At 36.5% G+C, this 12818-nt stretch overlaps 1 protein-coding gene across 3 annotated transcripts in view; it reads left to right on the top strand.

The window, feature by feature from the left end:
* Window positions 1-9672, top strand: part of SNTG1 (syntrophin gamma 1) — a 505846-nt gene extending 496174 nt beyond the window's left edge. For all 3 annotated transcript variants that reach the window (XM_075826260.1, XM_075826258.1, XM_075826259.1), the window contains 3 exons: window positions 4083-4175; window positions 6986-7096; window positions 8017-9672. In XM_075826260.1, coding sequence (XP_075682375.1) covers window positions 4083-4175; window positions 6986-7096; window positions 8017-8187 — 375 coding nt within the window. In that variant the 3' untranslated portion in view covers window positions 8188-9672. The remainder of the gene's footprint in view (window positions 1-4082; window positions 4176-6985; window positions 7097-8016) is intronic.
* Window positions 9673-12818: the final 3146 nt, after the last annotated feature.

The raw sequence follows: 12818 nt of genomic DNA, 5'->3' as shown, positions 1-12818 counted from the left end.
TTACCACAAGTATTTAAAATCCAGCACTAGCCATGTAGTCTGCTTTTACTAACATTTACGAAAGAATGGGTCATTCTAAAGAACTCACTGAATTCCAGCATGGTATGAAGTGGCAGACCACATGAAGTTACAGAATGGGGTCACCGAGTACTAAGGCACATAGTGCATAAAAGTCACCAACGCTCTGCTGGCTCAATAACTACAGAGCTCCAAGCCGCCTCTGGCATTATCATCCGCTTAAAAACTGCATCGGTAGCTTTATGTTGTGGGTTTCCATGGCCAAGCATCTGCATGCAAGTCTTATATCACCAAGCACAATGCCAAGCATCGTATGGAGTGGTGTAAAGCTCGCCACCACTGGACTCTGGAGCAGTAGAAATGTGTTCTGTGGAGAGATGAATTACCCTTCCCCATCTGTCAGTCTGATGGACGAGTCTGGGTTTGTTGTATGCCAGGAGAATGTTACCTGCCTGACTGCATTGTGCCAACTGTAAAGTTTGGTGGAGGATGGTATGAGGATGTTTTTTTAGTGGTTGGCCTAGACCTCCTAGTGCCAATGAAGGGAAATCTTAATACTTCAGCATACCTTGTTCAAGACATTTTGGAGAATTGTATGTTTCCAGCTTTGTAGGAACGGTTTCGGGAAGGCCTTTTTCTGTTCCAGAATGACTGTGCCCCAATGCACAAAGCAAGGTTTAGTCTGTAAGATCTTGACTGGCCTGCACAGAGCCCTGACCTCAACCTCATTAAGCCCTTTTGGGATGAACTAGAATGGAAATTGCGAGCCAGGACCTCTCCTCCAGACACAAAGCAGATAGGGGAGACCCCAGGTAATTGGCAGGCACAATATATGATTCACAGGAAAAGAAGAGAGGATCACCAGCAGGCGACAAGCCCAATTTCCCAACTACCAAATAAATTAGAATATACTTTATTAGGCTACGTATAGCAAGACAGACCACATAAACACATTTTAAAATTCTCACTACCCAGGACCGGACAAATAGTAGTGTAATAATTAGCCCCGTGTACCCCTGAGGACGCTACTTGGTAGCGAAACATGTCGGGGGGGGGGGGGCTTCTAATTATATTTTAATACCTACCATTGACCGGACTCACTATTCTACTAGCCAATTTAACAATCTAACTTGCCAAACTTAGGAATACGTTCCTTACCAATACCTACTGTATGCCTGTACCTTTACAGGTACACTACTATTTGTCTGGTCCTGGGTAGTGAGAATTTTAAAATGTGTTTATGTGGTCTGTCTTGCTATACGTAGCCTAATAAAGTATATTCTAATTTATTTGGTAGTTGGGAAATTGGGCTTGTCGCCTGCTGGCGATCCTCTCTTCTTTTCCTGTGAATCAGGACCTCTCCTCCAACATCAGTGTCTGACCTCACAAATTAATATGTTCTAGATGAATGAGCAAAAATTCCCACAGACACACTCCAGATTCTTGTAGAAAGCCTTCCCAGAAGAGTGGAAGCTATTTTAGCTGCAAAGTGGGACCAACTCGATATAAATGCCTAAGGATTTAGAATGGGATGTCCTAAAAGCTCCTGTAGGTGTCCCAATTATTTTCTCCATATAATGTATTATGCATTCGGAAAACCTAACTTAAATTGACACATAAGTGATATCAAAGTAGACCAGAAATTAAAAAGACTTAATCATTTTTATGTCAATTTAGAATTCAGAACACAGATACAATATTGCGCCAGTCCATCTGTGGTGTTTCGTTTTCTGAGGCTTTTTTATGAAACTTTATCAGATGTTAAGGCACTACATGTGCCCTATTAGTTTATCAATACAATGATATTCCATTAATCTACCATTTGATATCCCAATAATACCAATAATCCAAAATAATCCAGCCCATAGTTTCAACACAAAATCGCAAGATAATCAGGAATTTTACAAGATCACTGATCAGAGATACGTGACATTACTCAGTGTGAAAAACAGAACCTCTTTCTTCATAGTTGTTCTCTACTCTGTCAAGTAAAGTTCATATACTTTTTATGAGTCTAATAAACCAGAACATTTTATAATCCTGAAGAACCTAGGTTTTGTTAATAACAAATTGCAGATATTGGATGAATTAATGGGGTTTTCCCATGAGAGACATTTATGACATATCCACAAGATATAGCAGAAAAAGAAATGGCAACAGCACACTGCAAACACTAATGCCACCTAAACCACTTAATATAAATAAATATGCATTACTGCTAAATCTACTTACAAATAGGGAGGTTCTTAGTGCACATTTTGATCAAAAAGTGTTTGCCCACATGCCATGACAAGGCAACCTCTGTAAGGTGGGAACCTACTCTGCACATACACCCAGATCTGGGACTAAGCCTACATATATATATATATATATATATATATATATATATATATATATATATATATATATATATATATATATATATATATATATATATATATCTATCTGGGGAAGGTAGGAACTTGTATACACGTTTTGTATCATTTAGTTGGAATATGCTGTTCAAATTTTTGCTGTGTTTATGTGATATCCACAGGATATGTAATAAATCTCAGATAAATGTGGGTCCCACCTCTGAGACCCGCACCTATCTCCAGAAAGGGGCCCCCTAAACTCTGTTCAACCGCTCTCTGTTTTGCTGCTGAATGATGTGAATTCCGACCAGAGAGAGGTTATATGGTCACGAGTTACGAAAGCAGCGTAGCTCGCTGAGCTATAATGTTTCCGTAAATTCGATAGAGCTGAATTGTAGTTACGGAAATGGCGTAGCTTGCATGCTACGCTGCTTCCATAACTGCCATTCACTACTATGGGAGTTACGGAAACAGCGTAGCTCAGTGGGCTACGCTGCTTTCGTAACTCCCGACTACCTAACCAGGAAGTGGCCAGGAGGCAGCGAGATCAGACAAAGCTAAAACAGGGTTTAGTGGACCCCGTTCTAGAGATAGCTGCGGGTCCCAGAGGTGGGACTGCATCTATCTGACATTTATGACATATCTTGTGAATATGTCATAAATGTCCTTCATGGGAAAACCCCTTTAAGATGGATTATCAAAACTGAGGCTGATGAGTAGGGATTGGATGGAAAAAAAATAGGGTTTGTGAATAGCGGTAGATTAACCCGGGGGAAGTGGTGGTTGGCTCAGCAGGTTGTATACCTCTTCAGTGATAAAGAAATATAATCAGTATAGCTTTTGCTAATAATCAATAGCCAATATTATATGCTTATGCTACATATATGTATACTCTGGCTATGAATACTTGGCGTCTGAAATTTATTTTATATAATCTTGCCAGCTCAGGTTTGTTCCAAAACAGTATTCTCTGAATGTCATCAGACTGTTGGCATCGTAGCCAGGCATTCAAGGCTGTTCTAATATAAGACTGCCAAGTTTACTGGAGACAGACATGATATTCGGACAACATCAAGTTTGTACATAGAATGACGTGTTATTAGAACGTATTTCTTCTGTGGTCAATAACTTGTAAGGCGGTTCCTTGATGGCAGTTAGCCAGAAAAGACCTTTAAACGTTTAATCTAAAATTCAACCTTAAGGTTTTCTGCCTATCTCTCTTGAGAGGATCTCCATGGCCATTCTTATTTCTTACTTCTGTATCTCTCTCTCATTATTGTAACTTTTCTTTCTTAATAAAGCTTTCATTTACTTTCACCCTGAGACAATTGAGTTTGTTTAAGATTTCCTTATCATCAGCATGTAGATACATTCTTAGTTCTTAGTAGGTCTACACAGTGCTTGTTGCGATCAGCTGGCAGTCATGTTGGCGTAAATCTGTGACTATTTTCTACGACTTTCAAAGTTGCTGGCTTGTCCTGATATTACAATTAAAATACATTCCGCGAACATAAATTTGTGAAACCCTTGATACATTAGCGGATATAAACTTATAGGACGAAATACACTGTACAATAGTATATTTGATTGTTTGGTATCTACCATATATCATGTATTATTTTAAGAAGGTCATAGTACCTAAGTGTTATTATTACTTCATTGTCTTATAATGATAATATTAATAACTGATGGTATATTATCCCCTTTCAGTGTAAGACTTATGCTTGTGTAATTGAAAGTCATCTAATGGGTCTTACCATTGACTTTGGCATGGGATTCATCTGCTTTGATGCTGCAACAAAGGTAAACCATCTGTACAATTAGGAGTGATGTTGTATATCAGGCAATGAATAGAACTGAAATTAATAATAATACCAATAATAAGAAAAAGTTAATTATTCTATGTTTTTCCCATTTCTCTGCAATTAGGAAGGTTAATTTCTCTGACCACGTAGGTCAATCTATATTGCATACAATGAAGAATTTACACAAATGGTCTTTTAAAGAGGACTTGTCACCAGTTCAGGAAAGCCCAATTTCCTCATTTACCTCATGCCATAGGCGCTGCCACGCTAATGATGTCAGTGTCATTTGTATCCCAATTTGTTTTTTACTTTCTGAGTTATGAGCCATTATCTTATTATGCTAATTAGGCTATACTAACCAAATAGGCGGTAACGCTGAGGTTTCACTGGGAGCGGTGTCTGTGTTTTCTGTATGACGCTCTCCTATGAACGTCACACAGATTCTCCCCTTCCCTGCACAGCGTGATCTCACCTTCTATCGTGAGAAAATTTATCATGTAATAGCTACATGTACACATACTATGCTAGAAATAATACTTACAGTACATAGATATCAAGTCTATTAAACACAAACAGTGACATTACCCCAAAGTACCCAAGCACCAAATACCCAAAATTGCATAGCCATCTTCTATCAACATCATCATAGCTCACAATTAAATGCTAACCTAGCCATACTTTGAATTTTTTTTTTTATTAAATCAATGCTTTTAAAGGTAAGTGAGTGTATTTGAACCATTTCTTATGTAAATAGTTCCAAATTGTTGTGCATATTTATTTCTTAATGTATATTTAAAGTGTTTGGAACTCCATTTTTTATATAGCGCTTTAAATCCGAAGCATAGAGATAGTTATATTTTACTATGTGACTGCCTGCACCCACGACTAGAGGAAACCAAGACGCTTACTGCCTACTGGTTATACATTGAACTATGTATTATTTAGCTCTATCTCTATGCACAGAATTTGAAGCCCTGGAAAAAAAAATATGGAGCTCCGGTCTAAAAATGACATATTGTTAAAAAGTGGACATTCACTTAAAGAGGCTCTGTCACCAGATTCTCAAATCCCTATCTCCTATTGCATCTGATCGGCGCTGCAATGTAGATAACAGTAACCTTTTTTTTTTTTAAAAAACGTTCATTTTTAGTTATGAGCTATTTTATATATATATGCAAATGAGCTTTGAAATGGACAACTGGGCGTGTTTTTATTCGTATGTCCAACTGGGCGTGTATTGTGTTTTTAACTGGGCGTGTTTACTTGTTTTACTAACTGGGCGTTGTGGAGAGAAGTGTATGATGCTGACGAATCAGTGACCAATCAGCATCATGCACTCCTCTCCATTCATTTACACAGCACATAGTGTTCTTACTAGAACGATGTGCAGCCACATACACAAGTGTCCTGATAATGAATACACATGACATCCAGCCTGGACGTCATGTGTACTCAGAATTCTGACACTTCTGAATCCTTTCTGTGAGATTTCAGCAAGCCGCGCGTAATCTCGCGAGATTACGAGGTAAACGAGATTTAGTTTCCCTTGCTGGAAATCTCACAGAAAGGTTTCAGAAGTGTCAGAATTCTGAGTACACATGACGTCCAGGCTGGAGGTCATGTGTATTCATTATCAGGACACTTGTGTATGTGGCTGCACATCGTTCTAGTAAGAACGATGCTGCTGTGTAAATGAATGGAGAGGAGTGCATGATGCTGATTGGTCACTGATTCGTCAGCATCATACACTTCTCTCCACAACGCCCAGTTAGTAAAACAAGTAAACACGCCCAGTTAAAAACACAATACACGCCCAGTTGGACATATGAATACAAACATGCCCAGTTGTCCATTTCAAAGCTCATTTGCATATATATATATATATATATATATATATATATATATATATATAAAATAGCTCATAACTTGGCCAAAAATGAACGTTTTAAAAAAATATTTTTTTTTTACTGTTATCTACATTGCAGTGACGATCACATGCAATAGGAGATAGAAATTTGAGAATCTGGTGACAGAGCCTCTTTAAAGGTGTACTCAAAGAGAAATATAAATTATCTTTAAAATATCCTTCACTATTGATTTGGAAGAAAAAGCTATCAATCTGTACAGTTTGTATGTATAAAATAATATGTAAAATCTCAAGTGGTAAAGTACTTCTAGTTTTTCCTATTATATGTTAAAGTATACAATACAACATGGTTAGATAAGAAAATGAATAGATGTCAGGTGGTATTTTTATTCCTTCCACCAAAGGTTTTTTATAGCATAAATACTCTATTTAGAATTAGTAAAGAATCACTGGAATAATGATAGAGCTTTATAAAATATAACTTTTACTTGTATGTTTTGCACATTATTTTAAACAATATGAAGTAAAAGTTATATTTTATAAAGCTCTATCATTATTCCAGTGATTCTTTAGATAAGAAAATGAAAAAGATTTTAAAGCAATTTTTTAACAAAGAGTTTTTGTAGAGACTGACAGTACTTGTAAGGCCACACAAAATACACAATAACTTTGAGATTCTAAGACACAATAACTAAAAGATAGTTTCCTGATTTTCAATACATTTTGTACAAATAGCTAACTGTCTAAATAGCTAACTTTTAACTAGAATCCACAATGCAATAATAGACCATGACAGCCGGATGCTACATGGATTATAAAACAATTTCATTGTAATGTTTCATTTCACATTTGATGAGCTTTTGTGTAAATGTGCATATACTTGGGAGAACATTGTACCGATATTAGCTTCTGAGTTTTATCTTTCTTGTTTTATTTCCAAGGCTATACTATGGAGGTATAAGTTTTCTCAGCTAAAAGGATCTTCAGATGATGGAAAAAGTAAAATAAAGTTTTTGTTCCAGAATCAAGATACAAAACAAATTGAAGCAAAGGTAAACAATTTCACTCATTTTTGGTTTTGGTTGTGTGGACATTATAAGTCGAATATTGGAATTTAGTCAATAATACTGTGGAAATATAAAATAAAGTGTATATGAACATGAGCCTTACACCCGGCAGACTTCACTGCTTAAACTCACTGACAATTCAACTTCCAATCTTGGCCTTCAATGGCATGACATTTTAATGTACTGTGGCCTTCTTTATGGCCCTTATAGCAAATGAAAAGCCAAGGGGACTATTTTGCGTTCCACACGTACCACTAAAGCTAATTTGAGCCTAAGCACCTCCATTCAAGCTCTGTTAATTATGGAAACCAATGACCTATAGCAGTCATCCCTCTACGTGTCATCTAACCTATAGCCCTAGAGAGCTGGCCTATTAGAAGTATGTTGTTGACTGGCAGCACCTTCGATTTCTGCAGGTGTAGAACCTTCAAAAGATTATTTTTTTTGCAAACAGTTAAATACACTGAATTTGGAATATACATTTTTCATCATGGCCTTGTTATGGCCATTATGTACATATATGGATTTAATATGGAAGTGCATCTAATTCTTTAGTTTCAAAACGTGGAATAGAGTAGTATGACTTAATGATGATGAAAACATACATTGTGACTTAGCTTCAGTGGTTGTCCCTTTGTTTCATCCACACAGCAGTGAAGGTGTATTGGGTCCAAGCACGGACAGAAGGCCCACCCAGGCTTAAAGATGTTTACATTTGTGATTTGCTGAATTGAATCATGTCCGAAATTGGGACCATTTGCTATTTAAAAATGTCTGAGATACAGTATATGTAGATCTATCCTAAGTCCAAGATTTACATTGCACTGTTTTTATTCTAGAAGTTATAACTGGACTTTAAGATTTAGCATACAATAATATTGTATTTTTATATGTTTTATTCTCAGGAACTTGAGTTCTCCAATCTATTTGCAGTTCTTCACTGTATCCATTCATTTTTTGCGGCTAAAGTGGCTTGTTTGGACCCTCTTTTTGTAGACAGCCTGGGAGCTGCTTCTGCCTCTGCATCAGCCACTTCTACCACAGCAGGTGTTTGTAAAATGAAGTATTCAACTTGATATGTCCTAAAGAAATGTACTCATCTTCTGAGACTACGCAAACTGTGAATGAATATTTATTGAATGCAGGAAAGCCTGACATTTTGGAACTGGGAATCAGAGAAAAATTAAATGGTTACTGATTTATTTTTTTAAGCAGAAAAAAGTTTTATGGTTTAAGATTATGACCTACTGTACAGTCCCTAACATATCATATCAAAGCATTTGCTGGAAAAGAGAGGACATTCACTACAATAGCTCTGGCAACAAGGACGCTTTTTTATTTTATGTATTTTAACATTTGTCTTCAAAAATAAAATTAAAAAAATATATATAAAAATAATAAAAATATGACAACATGAAGTAAGCACTTATTTTCTAAAGTTTCAAAAAGTGCCAAAATTGAAATATTTCCTCATGTTTTTTGTGGATGGGATTTATGTTGTTAACAAAAAATATTCAACCAACTGTAAAGGCAACTATCTAAAAGACTAATTGGTAAAACTTAATTATAGGAAACAAACAATGCCTATATCATTGCTGCATCGTTATTCTGACACTAGAGCATTTTGTATAGCTATCATTTCATGTCATGATCATAGAATAAGGGCGGGGAATACTAAATCTGGCCGTATTACCATTGAGGTCCTGCATAATGTTTCAGCAGTTAATATTTCTCACTGTTATGTTTCATTTCAACTGTACTTGAGACATAAAAGCCATACAAACTCTAGATAAAGTGTACAATGATCAACTGGTTTACACAAAAATGTAACATATGTTCAGTGATTCTCAATTGAAGTACTTATTTACTTGGTAAGCTGCTTACAAAGCCCTTCATAATCAACTTGCATGGTTTAACTAAAGGATGAGTAATACTGATTGATCCATGTGTGCTCTTTTGAAATCCTGCAAACAAATTTTTTTTGTACAAATTCTCAATTTATTACTTGTATTGTTTTTATTATTTGTTCTAACGTTGAAGCCTAACCTTTATGTAGCTTAACTCCTTATAAAATGCACATAACTTCTTGTGGAGAGACATAGTGTGAGTGACAAAAATGTTTTATACTATTACAGTATATTAGCAGCTAAATATTAGGAATGAAATAAACCCATTTGGGGTGCTGAGATGTAGATTTTGCAAAACTCATCTTTCTGTACTACTACATAGAAATGGATGAATTTTACATGTGGCCCTTCTATCTTGTCACTGACAGTCCTCTTATAGGAGAACTACCAGAGGAAGTATAAAGCATAAAGCCCCTTTAGCGTGATTTCCAAAATGTGAACATTTAAATTATATTGTTAATTATTAGGGTTATTGATGTCCTCTTAGAAAAGTTTCACTTGTCATTTTTTTATGATAACGCTCTTTGGTTCTGTATAACAGCTCAGAGCTATTTTGTCTGAACTATAACATAAAAATCTATCCCAATCTATGATTTTTTATCAGGCTCACTTCATAGTAACAAGGTAACATACAGTAATAAGGTTGAAAAATACATAAATCCATTAAAGAGGCTCTGTCACCAGATTTTGCAGCCCCTATCTGCTATTGCAGCAGATCGGCGCTGCAATGTAGATTACAGTAACGTTTTTATTTTTTAAAAACGAGCATTTTTGGCCAAGTTATGACCATTTTCGTATTTATGCAAATGAGGCTCGCAAAAGTACAACTGGGCGTGTTGAAAAGTAAAAGTACAACTGGGCGTGTATTATGTGCGTACATCGGGGCGTGTTTACTACTATTACTAGCTGGGCGTTGTGTATAGAAGTGTCATCCACTTCTCTTCACAACGCCCAGCTTCTGGCAGTGCAGCACTGTGACGTCACTCACAGGTCCTGCATCGTGTCGGCACCAGAGGCTACAGATGATTCTGCAGCAGCATCGGCGTTTGCAGGTAAGTCGATGTAGCTACTTACCTGCAAATGCTGATGCTGCTGCAGAATCAAGTGTAGCCTCTGGTGCCGACACGATGCAGGACCTGTGAGTGACGTCACAGTGCTGCACTGCCAGAAGCTGGGCGTTGTGAAGAGAAGTGGATGACACTTCTATACACAACGCCCAGCTAGTAATAGTAGTAAACACGCCCCGATGTACGCACATAATACACGCCCAGTTGTACTTTTACTTTTCAACACGCCCAGTTGTACTTTTGCGAGCCTCATTTGCATAAATACGAAAATGGTCATAACTTGGCCAAAAATGCTCGTTTTTTAAAAATAAAAACGTTACTGTAATCTACATTGCAGCGCCTATCTGCTGCAATAGCAGATAGGGGCTGCAAAATCTGGTGACAGAGCCTCTTTAAATGTGTCATCCTATGGTTTTGATCCTGGAGACAGTAAACCCCATGTGAGGCAATTGCCAATTGCCCTTTATTAGGGGCAAAATCCTTCCCAACTCCAAGAGGGCAATCATATTACATCAATGAATCAACGACACATCTCAAGAAGTCTACTACAGCTTGTAATATTATGTCTTTCGGGGACGTTTTCCAGATCCGGTGTAAACATATTCAATAAATGTAACATCCCTACTTCCTAAGGCGGAGAGTTGCGTAGTCTCACTTCTCTTACAGAAAATAAACCCCCTATGATGGTGAAACCTTCTTTCCTGTAGATATAGTAGATGAAAACTTCTAAAAGTCTGTATATAAAAATATCATTACATAGATCTCTGTCTCCACCATTAATATATTTTTATATAGTGATTTGGTCACTCCCAACCTTTTCTTTTTCCAAATTAAATAACCCCAGGTTTGACAATCATTCTTGGTACTGTCAGCCATGTATTCCCTTTATTACTTTAACCATTCTCCCCTGAACCAGCTCATATGAAGCTATATGTCTCGCAAACAAAGATGCTAAAAACTGTGTTTAATATTCTATATGTAGTCTGAACAGTGATTTAAGACATACTAAAGAGGCTTAATATAAATCTTCTCGTAGTTCTCCACAACTTTGAGTAGCCCCACTCAACACTTCTGTATATAGGTTTTACATTTTCTTCTATGAAGAAGCATCCACTGAAGTCACCAACAAGATGGGTATGTACATGCTGGCATTCGTTATGTAAAGTGTAACTTGAGGTCCATTGATACATCTACACCAAGTGATGTTATAATCTACTCGGTCATGTGTATAAAGACATACCTCTGCTTGATTTAGTGATATGTAGCAGTATAAATATATAATCAGAGGATCGAGCAGATCATGGGAATCCGATCTAAGTGTCAGGATCTGGAGATAGCAGGCCAAGCTATCTCAACAGCACATGGGTAAAAGATAATCCTTACCTAAAGCAAAAACTGAGTTTTCCATCTTCACCGAGAGTCTTATCTTCTGGAAGAGTGATTCAGTATCAAATATTGAGTTCACCTTCAATATTATTTGAAATGTTACAAAAAGTTAATGTGTAAGATTGCTTACAACGTGGTCCTCCTCTTATATCTTGGTGCAAAAAACCTAAATTGCACTACAATAACCACATCAGACTTGTCTGATCATATGTGATCTAATACAGTTGTTGCTGTTCTAGTTTATAATTGTAACTAAAGGAAGATGTTCTAATGTTGGGCAGTTTGTGTTGGTTTTAAGTTATTATTTGAGATCTTGTTTATAGTCCCAACTTCTGTGTGTTTATTATCACAATTATTGTACATTTTGTAAAACGTTGATTTCAATATTCATCTTTTTGTCATACAATGAAGTTTTATTTGGCCTTTCTGTGTTCCTTTTTGAAACACATTCATAGTCTATTCTTTGTTCATTTGATCATTGATCTGATTACTCAGGTACATGTTAGCAAAAATATAATATATAGCATTACCCCTAACATAAGATTTCATCACAAAGATAAAGTCTTGTAATAGCTTTTGTCACCTGAAGTCCATGTACATAGTAAATACAATACTAGCTTAATAATTGTTTTCACATATTTAGACATTATTCCACCATCCTTAGACTGTCTTCATCCAAAAATATATATTTATATCTAAAATTATTGTAATTATGATAATAATGTTTTGTTGTGGCAACCATTTTTACAAAAGTGACAACAGGAAGTGCAGACATATTGTGACTTTAGAATTAACTTCTCATAAGCTGACAGCAAACTTTTATTTTGCCAGCATGTTTAAGGTATAACAAATTTATCAACTGGCCAAAAAAAAAGATCACAAACAATATGACTGTCCTCCCTGTAGTCACTTTTCTTAAAAGGTAACTAAACTTTTAAAAAACTTTTGACATGTCATAGTGAGATGTCAGATGTTTTGATTTTGATTTAGATGTCACTGATTTTTAAAACCAAACAGCAGAAGCACTTGGGTGAGCGCCGTGCTGCTTCCTTTCTGATCGTCTTTCCTCGAAGAGCCATGTACAGGCTGAATAGACTATGAGCCCACACACTAATTGCTCGGCTCTCAAAGGAAAGCCGATATGAAACAAAGTGGCACAGCACTCCCCCGAGCGCTTCTGCCACTTTGTTTTAGCGATCGGTTTGGGTCTCAGTGCTCGAACACCCACCAATCAAAACTTCTGACATGTCGCTATGACATATCAAAGTTTTTTTTAAAGTTTTGTTACCTTTTAAGTTAAATACATGAGATAAATTGCAGCTGCCACACAAATCTCTCTTGTAGTTG

This window comes from Rhinoderma darwinii, chromosome 5 (assembly GCF_050947455.1).
Source record: "Rhinoderma darwinii isolate aRhiDar2 chromosome 5, aRhiDar2.hap1, whole genome shotgun sequence".
Taxonomy (NCBI): domain Eukaryota; kingdom Metazoa; phylum Chordata; class Amphibia; order Anura; family Rhinodermatidae; genus Rhinoderma; species Rhinoderma darwinii.
Note: the sequence above shows the minus strand (reverse complement) of the source record. Positions and strands in the feature narration are given on the sequence as shown.